Raw genomic sequence first — 18,584 nt, 5'->3', positions numbered from 1 at the left:
CTGGGTCCAGGATTAAGATTAAATACGATACTGTGTGTCGTGTGCTGTTCCAATGCAGGGCGACATTTAAGGCGTGAAATACGAATTCTATTTTAAGGAGCGCTAAAGATTTCTCCTCCTTTAAAGAGAATTCACAAAATCCAGATTTGTGAGACACCGAACTGGAAAAGATTTCCGAAGCGTTCTTCCCAAAGAACCTCAGGATGGGACCTTTCGTACCACACGTATTTTAGGAAGACGTCCATCGTGTATATCCACGTGTTTGCCTAAAACATTATTGTCCTGAACGCAGCTCTTACATCTCTGCTCATTTTGGCCTGACAGCCAACTAGGGTGAATCGAAGAGCTCTAGCAAACAGTCCCACGTGCAGTGACTCCACCACAACGTTCGTTATTTCCTGCCCCCGGAACAGGCGGCGGGCAGTTCCGCACACGGCTACTCAGGGATTCGGGCTCCTTCCTGCTTGTGACTCAGCCACAGCCTATGTGCTGGCTGTCGCTGGAATCCAGCTAATGGAAGGGGAACGTGCCAGAACCTCACGTGGGAGGTCTCTCCCACTTCTCTTCGCATCCCGATGAGCCCAGACGTGAGGACACATCTGAGTGCCAGGGAGGCTGGGGAACGCAGCTCCAGCAGCTGGAAGGAAGGGGTTCCAGTGGCCAAGCCAGCACTGTAGCCCAGAGCTCCCGACAACCATGTCTGACAAGCAGTCCCCTCCCTGATCTGAACTACCATCCCTGCTCACCTGGGCCCTTCTTGCTGGTCTCCTGGCTTCCACCCTCCCTGCTGTGGTCAGAGGGATCCTACTGAAACCTATGCCAGGTCATGTTGTGACCGATGCCAAACTCGAAAGCGGGTTGGAAAATCGCCCGAGACAAACTTGGCACCCCCCCCCCCCCACATTGTCTTTCAGCCCTCATCCCCGGGCATGCAGGTCCAGAGGGAAACTGCCCCGGCACTTGAGCCCCAGCCTGACTCCACGTTGTGGTCCCCAAAGCAAGAAACGACAAAGGCTAATTTCCAGGTAACGCTTTTATTTTTTACAGCAGCAGCAGCAGCAGCCACACAGCCATGGGGATGGGAAGTGTTCTAGACAGTGGGCACAGCGCCTGCAGCCAAGAGCCTGTTGGGGGACACCCGCGCCTTGCCCCTTGGTCCCCGTGATCACCGGACAAACAATAACCACACACCATGCACTGCCACGTGCATCCCCACCCCCTCCCTTCCCTTCCAGCAATATCTGATCTATGCATCCTTCCAGCCAAAAAACTCGGGGCTCTGGAGGGGAGGCCTACTCCTTCACTTTCCACACCCACCGCACCCCAAACCACCACACGGAGGGACAGTGATGGGACTGGCTGCAGGAAAGTGCCGGTAGCTAGGCTCGCCATGCTTTCCGCATGCTTGCCCTTTCCGGGCAAGAGATCACTGGAGCAAAACATTAACCTGAGGCTGGCGTGATCCCAAGACCTTCCCCTCCAAGCTCCAGTTTCCAGGGGAGGTCTGCGAAGGGCAGGATTTTGGTTATCCTAGGACTATCTATCATCTAGCATGATACAGGCTGCTGGCATCTCTGGCCACAGTCCCAGCGGCTTAAGGATGGAGACCCCTCTGGTGAAAGGGCAGAGCCTTATTTGATGGGTTACTCTGCTCGGGCAAACCATTCCTCTACAGGAAGTAGGATCATCAGCTTAGCACCGAGTGGGAAGCACAGGGGCCCATATGAGAGCTAAAGCCAGAATTCACATGCTTTGCAGACAAGCTGGAGAATGAGGTTTCTTATTTTGTTTTCACGTTCTGCCCCCCACCCCCGCCCACGGGCCAAATGGGTAAGGGGGGGTTCCCTTGCCTTCTGAGTGCCATGAATGCGCCCGGCACTCACAGGACCACGCTAAGACACTTTGCAGTGTGTTGAGACTGGCTCCATCAGGATTCTGGCAACTTACAGAGACGGGACAGACACTTCCCTGCAAGCCACAGGTGCGCCTCTCTGAAAGCGACATGACAGCTGGTCTCGGACCCAAGGAAGGACCTTGAGAGACAGCTCAAGTGTTCACTTGGAGGATTTATTTCTCACCTGACCTTCCAGGGGCACTGCAAGCACACTGTCTGAGACAGGCATGTGCTCCCACAGCAGGAGGGCCCGGGGAGGTCTCGGCTGTACCGACAGGGTAAAATGAGGGGCCACAGCTCAGAGGCCTAAATGACCTGCCCACGGTAGCATGGCTTGCTGACAAGGGAGCAGGGACTTAAAGCCAGCCCCTGCTTCTCGGGCAGTGCTCTCTCTCAGAATGTCACCGCCTGGCACAGTTGGCTTAATCCCAGCTCCCCAGAAGACACACTTCCTTCTCAGATTCTGGGTCCTCAGCTGAGGCTGGGCGGTTCTTCAGATGGAGTTGCATAAACAATCAAACTTTAACGAGTTGGGAAGGTCCTGGGGAGGCTCCCTTCCTTCTGGAAGGGAAGCGGAGCTGATTTTCTCTGAGCTTAGGATTTGTAAGGCACTGAAATTAACTACAGCTGTGGGTGGGGGAGAACGAAGGGGGATGAGTAGTTGGAGAAATCAAGTTGATGGTCTTTCCTTCCGGCCCCACAGTGAGAATCCTCACCAAGTCTCCATTTTCCTGCTTGGTGTGGTCCACCCCTGACCCGCCACCGCATGCCGCAGAGCAGTGTGGATGCACCCCCACCGTGACTAGGCATGCTCTGGGGACCAGATGAGGCATGGAGGGTTGAGGAGCCAAGGATGGGCCCAGGATCTCCGGACCCAGTTCAGAGCAGGAGCCACTCGCTCCACCTGGGCTAGGGCAGGAGTCCGTGCTGTCTTCTCTGAGGACAAGGTCCTCTCTGAGACGTGGGGGGTGGCTGGGATGGGCCTGCAAACCTAAGCGGGAAGGGGCAAGGGGCAGGGCATTACTAAGGGCGGCAGAGGGAACTTTGGACTGGGACCTTTGGCACAGCACATCTTGGGCCTGCCTGCCCCATCTGTTGCCCTCCCAAGAGCCCAGGGGGAGAGAGGAGCCTTCCTTGTCTCGGCGCGGAGTGCTTCTGGCTGACTGAAGCACCCGCAATCCAGCTCTGGGGCATCCCTTCAACCCTTCCAGCCAAACCTGCGCCCAGGTGACCTCGCATGGAGACTTCCTGGACCCGGCGCTGAATCCGGAGCTCGCCAGTCAGATGAGGTGCTGAATGGGAAGCCACAGTAACCGCCGCTACACGTATCCAGCACCTCCAAGGAGACAGGCGCTCGACCTGGATGACTGTGGCCTGCAGGCGGGTACTGTTGCCCCCTTTCAACGGGCCAAGAGCTAGGTTCAGAGGGGTTGGGTGACTTGCCCGGAGTCACACAGCTAATGAGTGCCGGAACTGGGAACTGGACTCAGGTTGTCTGACTCCAGAGCCCATGTCCTTTGCACTCCACTCGGCCGCCCCTGGGAGCCGCTGGCGTGGTCCGGGTGAGATCTCTGGAGGGGTTTCTTTCTGGAAGGGTGGATCTGGGAGGGCTGGCCAGCTTGCCTGAAGAGAAGATGCCTCCTGCACCTGGGGGACGGGGCCCACCCACATGTCTGTGTCTTTCCGGGCCAGCCCCTGCTCAGTGCCTGGCGGCCTTGCAGATCTTGTTGTACACCTCGGGGAAGGCGTCCTGGCACCCGAGCTGCTCCCGCAGCCTGTGATACAGGGAGCCGTCGAACATCTCCCAGAACTCCTCCCGGCTCATGTAGCAGTCGGCATACAGCATCTGGAACCTGCAGAGGAGGGGAGGCTGCAGGGAGGGGAAAAGGACCCGCGAGACCCCAGCTGTCCCCCACGCGTCACACGCCTTGTGGCGTGGGAAGTACTCCTGGAGGACCTCTCGTTCAATCCCCCTACCGAGCTGGTGGTGGAGGGCGGCACAGGGACGCTCGCCCCCATTTTGCCGAGGGGGCCACTGGGCTGCCTTCTTTTCATTTTTTTTTTTTTTTTATTGACTGCCCATATGTAAAGGGTACAACTTGACTCAGTGTGACATTTGTATACAACCTTGAAACTGTCACCTCAGTCCAGCCCATGACCGCGGGCCATCACCCCCCAAACTTTCCTCATGCCCCTGTGCCGTCCGTCACCCCCACTGACCCAGGCAGAGCTGCTTTCTGTCCCCATGGATTCTGGACTTTCGTGTAAATGGAATCGTACAAGTCTCCTTTATCCTGGTTTTTGTTTTGAGTGTGTGTGTGTGTGTGTGTGTGTGTGTGTGTGTGTGTGTGTTTCCCAATCAGCTAATTATTTTGAGATGTGTCTGTGTTCAAGGCATCAAGCGTTTGTCCCAGGCCAGTTTCTGAGCGATGCCGTCCAGGGCCCGGCGTGGCTTTCAAGTCATGAACCCCTCCCTCCTCAGCTGTGCTCTTCTGACCCGGAGCAGCAGCCCCGAACCTATCTAAAACCACAGCGTCATCTGCTCTGGCAGGGGGAGCAGGGTGATGGTGGGGCTCTGGCCCGAACAGCTGGGGGACGCTGGTGTGTTCATGGGAGGAGGACTGGAGGAAGAAGGGTGAGAAACCCTGCAATCCCATCTCTGTACTTTGGCGAGGTGCTTCCCGAACCAAGGCTGCTGGGGCCTCACGCTCCCTAGGCAGCCAGCCGGTCTGGCCCCGGGACTGATCACCGTGGCCCTTGCTCTACACCCCTGTGGCAGCACTCTGGGGCCGGAGGAAACGCACCACCCTCTGGGCCACTCACCCATGCACGCTTCGGACGAACTTCTCCAACTGCCGCATGCAGGACCTGGCTTCAAAGTGCTTCACCCGCGGCTCCCCATAGGCTCCAATGTCAACATAAAGCTCTGCCTCATCTCCCTTGGGGTGCACCAGGCCCGGCTGGCTGGGCAGGATGAACGGGCACAGCCAGATGGGGTAGACCTGGGTGGACCAGGGAGAGGGGCGTTGGTGCTTTTTCTCCAACAGGTGACAGGCTCACGGCTGGCCCACCCCACCCCACCCCTCCCCAGGGAACCCCCTCTCTGGCTTCACTCCCAATCCCCCAGGCCGCAGCCGAGAGCACCTCCATTTCACCGCATTAGTGGACACAATGTGCTCACAGAAGTGCTCATTAGCAGCCCCCATGCCTTTGCTGAGCCATCAGGGCTCCCCATCGGGGCCATCGCTGAGCAGGCCCGTTTTACAGCTGGAAAAACGGAGGCCCAGAGGGCAAGCGTGCCCAGGATCAGTCCCTGCCCCGGCTCACGTGGATATCGTTGTGGAAGGTGTGCACAGCCTGCGACAGGCACTTCATGGGCACCAGCATGTCCTGCACCACGTGGTGCTGCTCGTATAGCTTGCGCAGGGTCTCTCCCTGGGTCAGCTTCAGGAGGGAGATCTTGGGAGGCACCATCCAGCCAAAGAGGTAGCGGAAGATGGGGTTGTTGCCGAAGGGGATGATGTCCTGAAAGACAAAGGCTGGCCATAGAGACAACAGGCCCACGAAGGCTGTGTCTCCATGCGTCAGGGCCAGGTCCTTGGTCCGTGCTCGGGGAAGCATGACAGGGCACACTCCTCCAGCAGGAGGGGCACGGTGGTACCCAGGATTTGCCCAACTGGGTCTGGGTTTGATTCTCAGCTCGGACATTTACCCACTGCGATGGTCTGGGGTGGTTACTTAACCTCTCTGAGCATTGTTTCCTTATCTGTAAAACAGGACTTGAGGGAGTAACGAAATACCAACTGGAAGGCACTCAGCCCAGTGCCTGGAGCAAAATAAGGTAGTTATAATTGCTGTTTTTTTGTTGGGGTCAGAGTGGCTGGCACAGAGCAGGCATTTCATAAGTGGTTGAAAAATACATGCTGTTGAACGAGAAGAGTGATATTCAGAGAGCTTAAGCAATTTCCCTGAGGTCACACAGCCAGGGGCGGCTCTCACTGGAGTGGGCAAGGTCTGGCTCAGGGTCATCGACAAGCCCACTAGTTCACAGCATCCCCCGAGAGCCTTCTCTGACTCCCATTCAACGTGTTACCGCTCCCCACCCCTCCATGCACAAAAGCAAGTTCTTCGTCACCTTTCAAGGCCAAGCTTGAGGGCTACCTCCGACCCTAGGCAGAACTAGCCACTTCTCTTCTCGTGCCTGTGGCCCTTCACAGCCTACCCCCCCAAATCGACCACACCCTGCGCTGCCCACCAGCTCCTCCAGGGCTCCCACCAGCTGGCAAGCCTGCCCAGCCCCAACAGCGGAGACCTTGGCCCCCAGCTCAGTATCTTCCCCCTCCCCTTGCTCCAAGTCTGTCTTCCCGAGTGTTCTTGTCCACCTGCTACCCCATTCTTGAAGCCAAGGACATTCCTGTCCCCATTCAACAATTAGGAGGTTCCATGCTGGTCGCTGGGGTGATCCCTGTCCCTGTCCTCAGGTGATGAAGAGACAGGCCATGGGACTACCGTGTGGGGAGAGCTGGGACTAAAAGACGCAGGGCCCACATCAGCAGAGGGGTCAGTGGTGGCTTCCCAAAGGAAGCAGCGTGCTGAGTTTGGAGGCTGAGTGACTCCTCCCTCCTCTCCCCTGGAAGCGGCTCTCCCGCTGGCAGCCTGCTCCCATGAGGGAGGGACCCGTCTGCGCTCTGCTCTGCTGTTGGGTCTCAGCACACGACATGGGAGTGCAAGGTGCAGCACGGCTTTCATTGTTCCCTCGCTTGCTTTAGGAAAAGCCACACACGCCCACAGCAGAAATCCCAGCGGTCCAAAGGTCAGGCCTCCTTTCCCGTAGTCCCTCACCCCGTTTCCCCCCTTAGTCCCGACCCCACTTCCTTCCTCCCCGACCCAACTTCTTTCCCCTCCCCAAACACAACCACCATTAGGAATCAGAGACATCTGGTGCACAGACAAGCAGATGGGCTTAAAAAACAACAGCTCACTGGGGAGCCCGGGGGGCTCAGTCAGGTGAAAGGCTGACTGATATCGGCTCAGGTTGTGATCTCAGGGTCGTGGGATCAAGCCCCGAGTTGGGGCTCAGCGCAGAGCCTGCTTGATTCTCTCACTCTGCCCCTCCCCCACTCATTCTCTCCCCCACCTCAAAATAAATAAATAAACAAATAAAGACAGCTCAAAAATGGCATCTAACAGCCTCCTGCTCATCACTATCTCCTGTGCATCAGCACACAGAGAGCCATCACACATGCTTGGTCGTGGGTGCCTAACACCGTACTCACTTGCAGGGACCCACAAACTCGGGCTCCTGGGATAAATCTGGTCCACAGATAACATTTTACTGGGATACAACCAGGCCCATTCATTTACATATTGTCTATATGGGTAGAGGGAGCCTCTAGAGTGACCTCATGGTCCACAAAACCTAACTATTATCCGGCCGTTCACAGAGAATGTTTGCGGATCATTGCTCTCCTATATGGATGTTCCCTGATTTATTTCATCCGTTCCCTACTGATGAGCACTTAGATTATTTCCAGACTATTCCACCGAACGTCCTTTGTATATGTATCTTTGCCCATCTGCACGTTCATTTACCTGTAAGATAAATTCCTAGAAGTGGAAAATTCTGGTTCAAAGAGTACATGCAATTTCAATGGATACTATTTCAAGACTTTGTACCATTTTATACCCTCCCAAACAACACAAGAGAGCGCTGTTTCCCCACACTCAGGCCAAACAGTGTTCTCCCACTTCTGCCTCGCCTGTCATCCTGAGGGTGACAGATGAGACTCCTGTAGTCTTGTTCCACCCCGTCTTTAACTACGAGTGGGACCCATCACCTCTCTCACGTTTAAGCGCCTTTTGTATTTTTCCCCTAAAAACAGTCCTTTGTTGCCCGCAAGTGTCAGCTAGAACCATTCCTTTCCCCAAATCTCAACCTCAGAAAAGTTCAAGTTTTAAACAGCATGCCCCGTCCCGCCCTTCTCCTTTCCCACCTGTCCGCACCATCATTCATCTTTTCTGCCTCTGAGTGACCTCAGGTCCCGTGTCCCTGGCTTCACTCCTGGTCCCCTGCTCTTTGCCTGCCCTTGCCTTTTACCTGGGCCCAGCCTACTACTGGCCTGTTCTGCTCTGCTGGGCCCCACTACAGATCCAGGGGGCCTGGCCTGAGCCAGGACCCCAAACCTCAAAGGCAGGCCCTGTGGCAATGACGTTCTAAGAAACATGAACAGCCAAGAACCCCATGTAACATTTCCTACTTGTGTTACTTCCCTGTATTAGCCAGCCACTTACGCCGGCTGGCAATGAGGACATAAGAGGGAAGGGAAAGGGGGGGCTGCTCAGAGTCTCCTTCCTCTTCAGTCCTTCCTTACTTGTTAGTAAGCCGCCCTGGAGTGTTCGTGAAATGTGCATGTCACCGGGAGAGGAGATAAAAATAGCTGAGTTGGTTTTGTGCAGCATTTCTACTGGTCCATTAAGAATGAAATTCATATGCATGAAGAGTTAAACGCTCTTATATTTGTACTTAAAAGATGAATAGTAAAGTCATTCCAATAATTTAAGTTATTAATTTTTCTTTACTTAGAACATTAAATAGCAAATATTTATGAAGAGAGAGACTGTGGGAGAAAAGAAAAGGCTTTATCATTTAGTGCCTTTGATGGTACTTTTCCCCTGCTTTCTGCACTGGGTCCGGCAGATCATGTAGCTGGCCTTGACCCCAGGTATTGCCGATTAACTGAGCTGGGTGACGGAAGGGCTGGCCCAGGTATGACAGGAACGGACTGGGCAGTTCAGCACCCAGGCCAGGTCACGTTTTGTTGATTAAAGGGTGGATTCAGCAAGGAGGAACTAGGGTATAAGTCTGCCTGGAGGAGGAGGAGTTAACCTCAGGGGAGGGGGAAAAGACTTGCTGGTGACATGGTTTATTACCCCTTCTTTCTAGAAGTCCCAGCTTCTGCAATCCCACTGTCGTGGACACTGTGGTGCTCTACCCAGATGCCCTGTGTGCAAATGTCCATTGTAAATCACCCATCATACAAGATTCTGCCTTTAACTTCAGGCCGGACAGCCACTGCTTAACAGCACAAAAATCTAAGACGAACCTCATTATGAATTCGAACTCTGTAATCTTAAAAAACCCACAAATTCTGGGGTGCCTGGGTGGCTCAGTCGGTTGAGCGTCCGACTTTGGCTCAGGTCATGATCTCGCGGTCTCTGAGTTCGAGCCCCGTGTCGGGCTCTGTGCTGACAGCTCGGAGCCTGGAGCCTGCTTCAGATTCTGTGTCCCCCTCTCTCTCTGCCCCTCCCCCGCTCATGCTCTGTCTCTCTCTCTCTCTCTCTCTCTCTGTCAAAAGTAAATAAACATTAAAAAAATTTTTTTAAATAAAAAAAACCCACAAATTCTTTGCTACTCTGGTTGAGCGTGGGCTGGACTTGCTCTAATGAACAGCACGGGGTGGGGGGGACTGGCGGAGTGAGGAGACAGGTCATAACAGGCACCAAGGCCCCTGTTGCCTTGTCGTGAGGACACTCGAGCAGCCCACATGGCAAGGAACAGAGGCTTCTTGTCAACAACCGTGCGAGGGAGCCTTCTGGAAAGCAGATCTTCCATCCCTGGGCAAACCTCCGGATGACGCTTGACTGCAACCCTAAGCCAGAGCCACCCAGATCACTCCCCAATCCCTGACCCTCAGAAAGCTGTGACAGAACCAAACATGAGAGTCATAATCTGGTAGATGTTTTAATGCTCTAAGTTTGGGGTAGTTGCTAATATACTCGATCTCTTACTGAGTTGCGTTACTTTGGAAGACCTGAGCCTCAGTCTCCCCATCTGTAAAGTGGAAAAGAAAGACAAGAGAACTCCCCCTCCCAGGGCTGTGAGGAAGATCAAGATCATGCGAGCACGGGGTCTGGCACAACGGCTAATGCGTGAGGAGCTATTACTGCACGTCACCGCTACCTCTCGGATGCCCTCCCCAGTGTCCTCTGCTGGTCCTCGTTCTCTCGTCTCTGTAATGTCCTTGCTCTTAACAAAGACACTCCCTATGGTGTCTCCCGCATTTGGCAAAACTGCCCGCCAACTGCTGGGCCTTGACACTGTCCGAGGGAGGGCTAACGGAGGTGGGGGAATCACCGAGGCCCCCGGTCTTGATGACTCTCCATGCCTCACTCCTCCAATTTCTCACCATGGCCCCATCACATTCGGCCTGAGAGACCTATTAGAACTGACCACCTCCTCCTAGGAGACCACCGGGCTTAATTCCTTTAGGCCTGTCACCCCTGTTTAACCTAGTCACCAGGGGCTTCCAGGTGCCCCGTTACCTGTTACCTGCTACTGCAGTGCGACACCCCCTTGTCTCACAGGCCCTCCCCTGTGCTCTCGTGGTCTGACATCAGCAAAGCCCCCCCCCGTTCTCAATCTCTTCTCTCAATATTGTCTTCCTCTCCCTGCTCTCAGCTGGAGCCTGGCTGGCCCCTGCAGGCCTCCTCGGCGGTATCATTTCCTCTCCCACGACCATCTGGGGTGGATGGATGTGAGGGAGGGGGCTCATACTGCTTCCTGCTGCCTCATTGGTGCTTCCCGACCGCCGTTCCTCTCCTCCAAAGGGCCTCAGCAACTTTGGTGATAGTTGCACAAGATCATGAAGGTTCTAAATACCACTGAATTCTATACATTAAAATGATTATTTTTAGGTTATATGACTTAGAAAAAAAAGAACCCACGTAGCCCATTTGAGGACTCTGGCTCTTCCTCTGCCTGGAACGCTCTCCCCCCAAGCCCTGCCTGGCTTGTCCTCCCCTGCTCAGGTCCCTGCTCACAAGTCACCCCCTGAGAGGCCTTCCCGACACCCCTGTTTCAAATGTCACTTGCTCCTCACTCCTCCATGCACAAAAGCAAATTCTCGCTCACCTTTCAAGGCCAAGCTTGACAGCCACCTCTGACCCTAGGCAGAACTAGCTGCTTCCGCTTCCTGTTCCCACGGCCCTTCACAGTGCCAGAGTCTGTCAGTTTGGCGAGGCTACTGTCCCTCAAGGGTGGAACAGGTGTCTGTTCTGCCAGGTACCTGGCCCCGCGCCCCACTCGGTGGCAGACGGTCGATGCCAGCCTGCTATTAAGTGAGAGTGGTCTGTTCCCCCGGAGAGGAACGACCGTGTCGCCGTGCAACAGGGTGTCTGGTTCCCTGGGACAAAGCTGCTCTTTCCCCCAGGGAGACAGTGCGGTTGCAATGCCAGCCATCCTGGTTCCCTGCCCGGCCGGCCGGGGCAGGCCGGGACTCCTGGGAAACCCGATCCTCACCTGGAGCTCCCAGAAGATGCTGCGGGTGTGGCGGTGGTAGTAGTGTCTCAAGGGAATGTACTCCAGGCCCCCCTTGTTTGCCTTCAGGTAGTTCTCCACGTGCTTGAAGAACCAGGGCTTGTAGTAACTGCCAATGTTATTCAGCTGCAATGACAGAGGGCATCGTGTCAGCTACAGACGGGGACCGAACGCCACCAAGGGTGTGACGGTGATACCCGGCTTCGGTTCCGCACCCCTGGCCTTTTCACAGCTTTCATGTCTGTTACCACCCTCGAGACTCCTGAAAACCCAGCGAGGCTGAGCGCAGCGGGTATCCTGTTAGCGGAGCGTGGTCACGCGGTGCGCCCAGGGCCTGACAGCCAGTTCCCGACAGCCTAGAGGGCTCAGCCACCCCTCCCCGCACCGGCTGCTGCCCCTCCTCGCTGGGAAAACGAAAGGGCAAATGTTGAACAACGCACGGCTCCAGGCAGGGAGCACTCTTCCCTCCCGCCAGGCTGACCCCTCGTCACCAGGTCCCGCGACCGACAGCACTAACTGACCGTGGCACTTTCCCTGCCACCTAGAGCAGGCCTCACGACCCTCTGGGCGCTGCGCTCCCCCAGGCAGCCCCCATCGGTGAAGGACGCTCAGAGAATGAACCTCAAGCTTCCCTGGCACCGGGTCCCGTGGCCCTCAATGCCTGAATCTCATACGGAGCCAGTCTGCTTCAGTCTTAAATGCTTCAGGACTTCACAAGCCGTGTGCCCTGGGATGACTTAGACTCCCTGGGCCTCACCTTCTTCTCCCAGGAAATGACATCCGGCCAGATGCTTTAGGAGAGAGGCAGGCTGGTGGCCCAGAAGGAGTGCCGGCTCCTGACCTGGGGCCAGACCCTGGCCCAGCCACCTGCCGTCTGACCTTGGGCAGGTCACCCTCTCAGCCTATTTCTTCACATGTAAAATGGCAGTAAAAATATAAACTCTGTGGCAGTTTTTCCGTGCTTCTTAGGAATCACACACACACACTGCCCTCGGGCCCCGGGTCAGACCACCTTCTCTAGGGGGTGGGAGAGGCATCTGAGTTTGATGGGGCGGGTGAGGTGAGATCACACCTGGCTGGGGCACAGCAAAGGGTTAGGAGAAAGCAGAGAGTAGAGGCCAGGCAGGAGGTGCAGGATGTTGCCGGGGGACCCTCAGAGAGGTAAAGGCAGGAGCAGAGGCAAGAGGAGCAAGCCCCATGGTAGCTCGTGGAGGAGAAGAATCATAACAACGTGCTCCGGGCAGGTGTCACTGGCACCTATGTGTTCGTTCTTTATCCCTTCCACAACCTTGCAAGGCAGAGCCGTCCCCGTCTCGCTGATGAGGACACTGAGAGCCATCAAGGTTGAACAGAGCATCTGAGGCCACAGGACTGGCAAGAGGCAGAGCAAGGACTCAACCCCTTTCCTTGTTGTGCAACAAGGCCAAACCTGGGCAGCAGAGAACCTTGAATGGCGGACTCTGGGAGTGTGAGCATTGTGAAAAAAAAGAAAAAAAAAATCTATTAATATTTTCTCCCAATTCCAAAAGCGACGTAAACGCCTTGTGGACACTGGAAACACTGCAGAAATATGCAACTTGGAAAGAGAAGACCCTTTAGAGCCTCACCCTCCAGAGGAACCTACAAACACCACGGGGTATTCGGTTTTCTTTTCTGCGCATACACACTGATCTGTAAAAATGGGGTCATCCTGTACACTGTTTGCCAATTTGCTTGTTCTCCTTCCAACACACTGGGCGGACGCTGGGCAGGGTTCTTAGTCTCCCCGAGCCTTGCTTTCAGCACTGTATACTTCCTCCAGCAAAATGGAGCCATTACCCGCCCTGGAGTGGTTGGGAGACGAGAAGAGACAACGTGGCAAGTGCCCGGCACGGCGCCCGCGCACAGGGCACAGCAGTCAACGTGAATGATGCTAAATTATAACACTGAACTAGGAGTCAGAGACCTGAATTTAAATTTGCCCCATGCTAGCTGGGTGGACTCAGAGAAGTCTCTTTCCCTCTCTGAGCCTCGTTTCTTTGTTTAGAGAGGGAACTGTACCAGATGATTTTCAGTCCTTTACAATTTTAAAATGTTTTAAGTATACCGGTATAGATCAGGAGGCTGAAGAGTACCTATCCTTTGTTGTACTTTCAGATATTCTTCCCTTCACAGACAAAAGATATTCATGGCTACATGAACTAAAATAAGGAAAGACTGGAAGCAACTTATTTCCAACTGTGTGGCGACGGTTTAGTAAATGACAGGGCATTAGCTCAACACAATGTTCAGCAGTCATGAAATGACCATTTTGAAGGCAACGTAACTGCGTGGAGAAATGCGTACATCACACTAAACCAGAAAATGCCGATTTGAACAGGCGATCACAGCTGAGGACAAACAAACTGAAAAACCGGACAAAGAGATGTTCTAACCTCGAACGTGACCCGAAAGCTGCAAAATAAAACGAGATGCTATTTTTAACCCTATCAGATTGGCCAAAATGAAGGCGCGATCCTATCCAGTGCTGGCAAGAAGGTGGGGGAAAGGCACTGTCACACGCCGTCACCAGAAGCGGACAGAAGCACAACTTTCCTGAAGGGCTGTTTGCTTGTAGCTGTCAGTATTTAATATGCTCAAACCCTTAAGTCAGGAATTCCAAATTTTGGACTTAATCCCACAGAACTGCTTGCACAAGAGGCCAAGGAGAGATGGCAGAGAATCTTTGATGCAATCTTATTTGTAAGAGCAAAACACCTGAAGCAGGATAAATGTTCATCGCTGAGCAATGGGTTGGGTTAAATATTTACATGCAATCACGGGACACCATGGCATGAAAGGAGGGCACGTCCACGTGCACACGCGCACACACCTTGAAGAATGCTCAGGGATGGGGCGCCTGCGTGGCTCAGTCGGTTGAGCGTTGGACTCGTGATTTCGGCTCAGGTCGTGATCTCTTGGTTTGTGAGTTTAAGCCCCAAGTCGGGCCCTGCACCGTTAGTGCAGAGGATTCTGTCTGCTTAGGATTCTCTCTCTCCCTCTCTCTCTGCCCCTCCCCGTGCACTCTCTCTTTCTTCTCTCAAAAAAAAAAAAAAAAGAATGCACAGTGTTACAAGTAGTTGCTCTGGGAGTGAGCCTGGGTAAAGAGACCCACTTTAACTTTTCCTTTTTCTTTATACACTTCAATATTGTTATGGGTAGAATAACATATTCTAGACAGGTTGGGTCTTTTCCTTCCTTTCACTCATTTACACGTTCCAAGTCTCTCAGGAATACAAATCCCAAAAAAGCTGCTATTAAAAATTATAGATTAAACGGCTATCAATCCAGATTCCAAGGCATCAAATCCATCCTTCAAATCTCGGTTCTGCATTGGGGGATGTTTACGTGACTTCTCAGAGCCTCGGTTTCCTCATGTATATAGTGGGGTTGCAGTGAAGATAAAGGTTACACCTATCAAGAGACACACACGTATCTGGCAGGGGGTCAGGGCAGAGTAAATGGATGCTTCCATCCCTCAGACAGCTCTGACTTTAATTTTTTTTTTTTTTACATTTATTTATTTTTGAGAGACAGAGACAGAATGAGCGGGGGAGGGACAGAGAGCGAGGGAGATCCAGAATGTGAAGCAGGCCCCAGGCTCTGAGCTTTCAGCACAGAACCGTGAGGTCGTGACCCGAGCTGAAGTCGGACGCTTAACTGACTGAGCCACCCAGGGGCCCCAGACAGCTCTGACTTTAGATCTCAGGGTCCAAACCCCAGGTGGGCTGACCAAGGCCACAGCCTCAAAGAATGTGCTGCCAGGGTCAGGGTGGGGGAACAGGCTCAGCCCCAGCCCACCCAGGCCTTCCTTCTCCCCGGGCCTTGGTCCTTGGTCCTTGGTCCTTGGCAGCTGACACCCTGGCCTACCTTGCTGGGCTCTGCCTCGTCTGTCATGACCCCTGTCATGATGACGGCCTCATCCAGGGAGTAGAGCAGTCCTTCCACGAAGTGGTTCTCCGGCCGCTGGGACTCACGGGTGAACTTGTCACAGATAGCCTCCAGGCCACGCACTGGCTCAAACCTCAGCTTGATGTACTTCTTGGCGGGGATGATGCGGATCTCGGCGGCCACCAGGAAGCCCAGGGTCCCACAGGACCACGGCACAGCGTAGAACAGGTCTGAGTTTTCCGACTGTGAGTCAGAGTCAACACATGCTGAGAGGCTGAATCCCCGGACCCCACGCCGTGGCACACAGCCAACGGGGTGCAAAGGACCCAGGGCCTCGGCTAAGTTCCTGCTGTCACTATCTCATCGTGTGAACCCGAGTAAGGAGCCCAGAAACATCAAAATGGGCCACTCCTCAAACCTACAAGGCTTTCGCAGTCCATTAGCTGTGAAATCCAACCTCCTCCTACCCCACCCCCCAGCCCCGCCCTGGCAGCCCAGAGCACTCACATTCCCACTTGAACAGTAAGGAAAGTGAGGCTCTAAGAAGTGGCATGGCTTCCCATGTGACCCGAGGCATCCCACAAGTCAGCACAGGGATACCAGGGCTCAGGCAGGGTCACCTAAGTCCCGACCCAGCGTTCTTCCCCCAAGACCTCATCTGGTTCTGCAATCCGCTTCTAACCTTATCATTTCTCGTTTCGGTATTTGTCTTGGAGACTGCTCATCTGGTCATTCTAATTCAGATTCTTTGGTTTTAACCAAGCGCTTTTTGAAAACGTCTAGCTTTGTCTGGCCCTTACCCAAGAGGACAGTCCCGTGGGGTCACTGCTCATGCTGTATGCACTTGGTGCGGGCGGGGTGGGGTGCACTGGGGCAGGGGACTGGAGCGGGGGAGCTCGGCAGCAGGCTGGCAGAAGTCTCTGCAACAGTGGACGTGGGCCATCTGGGCCCCCGCCTCGCTACACTGTCAGACAGCAGCTGTAATAACTGGGTATCTGCCGGGTACCCAGCCTCTACATTAGGAGCTTCACATCTGGCATCTACCATCAGCTCCTGATGATGCATTTGTCAGGTGAGGAAAATGGGCCTCAGAGAAGGGGAGTGATTCTCGAATGTTCGTCTCCTTTCTCTGCTGGTAATAAACAAGGTTGGAAGGCTGGGCCCAGGCAAGTGTTTCAGAAAACGTGCTGAATTGGTGTGAATCCTTGTCTGAGACCAGTGCTCTCAAGCCTGCCCCGGACTCTCTTCCGTGGGACCACCGACACTGGTCACTCTCTGAACCATCTTCCTTTAAAGAGTCACTCTGTCCCTACCATCCAGGGGCCCCTTAGATAGGCTCGGCAATCTGAGTTTGTTTAAAGTCTCAATCCTGTCCCGCTCATTAGGGTAAAACACCTTAAATGTTTGCATCCCACTCCGGGCAGAATTATCTTTTATTTTTTCCAAACCACCCCTCTTGCCACTTTCAGTTAGACCTCACAGCATATGGTATAGAGCTTTGTGGCTCAGGCCTGACTTCCCTGAGAGAGGCAGAACGGAGTGATAAATTGTTAAGGGCATTGATCTGGGCGCCTGATATTCTGGGTTTGAATCCCAGCTGTGTGGGATTTCCTCGCTGTGTGTCCCAGGAAGGTTTATCAACCTCTTTGTGTTTTAGTTTCCTATCTATAAGATGTGGCTAATAATGTTACCTCAGGAAGTTATCGAAGGATTAGATGGCTTAATACATATGAAGCATTTATAATAGTATTTGAGCACGTGTAAGGGGCTATATCAATCTTTGTGATTATTATGAATACAGACCCAGACCGAAAAGGTGTGTTTGAAGTGAAGCATCCCCAGGGTCCCTCCCTCTCCAACCCCCGGACCCTTGATGGTGGGATGTCCCCTGTCTCTGAACTCACCGGTGTGCATCGCACAAAGCTGCCGTCAGCCAGGACCAGCTCGTAGGCGGTGCAGATGTGTTGGAACAGACCGTACTTGTGCGATGATGACTCAATGCCCGTGCCCATGATCAAGCCCCCTGCAGAGACACGTGTGTTAGCCAGGCAGAGCTGCAGGGTGTAGGTTCAAGGGGGATTGGGTAAAGGGCACTTCATGGGAGCTGGGGTTGCTCACAGCACAAGGGAGACGTGACAGGGCTGGCTGCTTGGGATAGATTTCCCATCTCTTTGGATCTGGAGAGGAGAGGGAAGGAGGAGCTAGGACAGGACCTGAGGGCTTTCCCAGCGTAGGGGAACGGATGTGAGAGCCTGTCAAAGGTGTTCACACCCTCACCTCTGGCCAGACCCAGCTTAGAAAACCATGTTCATTCATCTTAAGAGGGACCTTAATGAAAAGGGGGGTTGTCTGGGTGGCAGGATGCCGTGCTCTGTGGGGATAGTTACAGGAGCTAAAGGTGTTTGCCCTGGAAAGGAAAAGCTTTGGGGATCATGAATCCTGAGGAAGAAGAGAGAGACTAGACTTATTGTGTTCACTCTACAAGGCAGAACTGGAATAACAGACATGAGTCACAGGGACGCAGATTTGCACCAGAGAGGAGAAGGTGCTGCCTAATAACCTGAGCTGCTCAGAGATGGAAAGGTAGGCAGCGAACGCCCTGCCTTTGGGGCTAGGTGGAAAGAGATGGTGGTTTCTGTCACGGATGGAATAGTGGCGGCCCCTGAACCAACACGGTGCCTCAGCTCTGACCCTATAGTCCTCACCCACTGTGAGGTCATCCAGCTCGGGCAACACAGGCAGGGTCCAGCCAATGGAGGTCAGCAGGGCAGTCACCTGACCCATGGTCACCAAGGGTTCCACACGGACAATCTGTTGATACAAGAAGAGAGACCCTGGGTCACAAGGAGGCTGCAAGGGCCACTGGGGGCTTCTCCACACAGAAGGTATCATCCCAAATCTTCTCACACAATCACACAAGATTTCTACATGCCGTTTATGGCCTCCTTCTAGAATATGACACTAGCTTTCGTTACAGTGAATGGGGTTTCTGGTGCTGGGTTTGCTAGTGTGTAATCTCGTCCTTTCAAATATCGTTACACTTAACACTTAGATTATTTTTCTTTGAGATTATAGAAGAAGTGCTCATTTATTTGAAAGAAACAACATATATGATGCAGACAAAAATCATCCATCCTACTTCTTCGTGTCATCCTAGCTATCAGTGTTAATACTGGAGTGTGTTTACTTTCAGTCTTTTTCCACAGCATGTATGGCTATTTTGCATGTCGTAATGTAACGCACACATAACACACAAATTCAGGCACGCATACACATATTTTTCTGCTTTGCTTTTTAAAATTTAACACTATGACCATCATCCCTTGCCATTAAATATTCTTGGAAAACACAATTTTTAATAGACACATTAACATGCCAACGTGTACTTCTGCTTCTAGTCCAGATGGAGCAACAGGGACCAGATTTACCCTGCTGCCTGAAAGCAGGAAGCAGACAAAATAAGCA

At 53.6% G+C, this 18,584-nt stretch overlaps 1 protein-coding gene across 1 annotated transcript in view; it reads right to left on the bottom strand.

The window, feature by feature from the left end:
* Positions 1 to 1,050: 1,050 nt before the first annotated feature.
* Positions 1,051 to 18,584, bottom strand: part of DHCR24 (24-dehydrocholesterol reductase) — a 28,439-nt gene continuing 10,905 nt past the window's right edge. Inside the window, exons 3-9 of the mRNA XM_060624023.3 lie at positions 17,825 to 17,930; positions 17,024 to 17,142; positions 15,099 to 15,362; positions 11,193 to 11,336; positions 5,222 to 5,419; positions 4,718 to 4,896; positions 1,051 to 3,747 (exon numbers count right to left, since the gene is read on the bottom strand). Coding sequence (XP_060480006.2) covers positions 3,594 to 3,747; positions 4,718 to 4,896; positions 5,222 to 5,419; positions 11,193 to 11,336; positions 15,099 to 15,362; positions 17,024 to 17,142; positions 17,825 to 17,930 — 1,164 coding nt within the window. The 3' untranslated portion in view covers positions 1,051 to 3,593. The remainder of the gene's footprint in view (positions 3,748 to 4,717; positions 4,897 to 5,221; positions 5,420 to 11,192; positions 11,337 to 15,098; positions 15,363 to 17,023; positions 17,143 to 17,824; positions 17,931 to 18,584) is intronic.

This window comes from Panthera onca, chromosome C1 (genome assembly GCF_046562875.1).
Source record: "Panthera onca isolate mPanOnc1 chromosome C1, mPanOnc1 haplotype 2, whole genome shotgun sequence".
Taxonomy (NCBI): domain Eukaryota; kingdom Metazoa; phylum Chordata; class Mammalia; order Carnivora; family Felidae; genus Panthera; species Panthera onca.
Note: the sequence above shows the minus strand (reverse complement) of the source record. Positions and strands in the feature narration are given on the sequence as shown.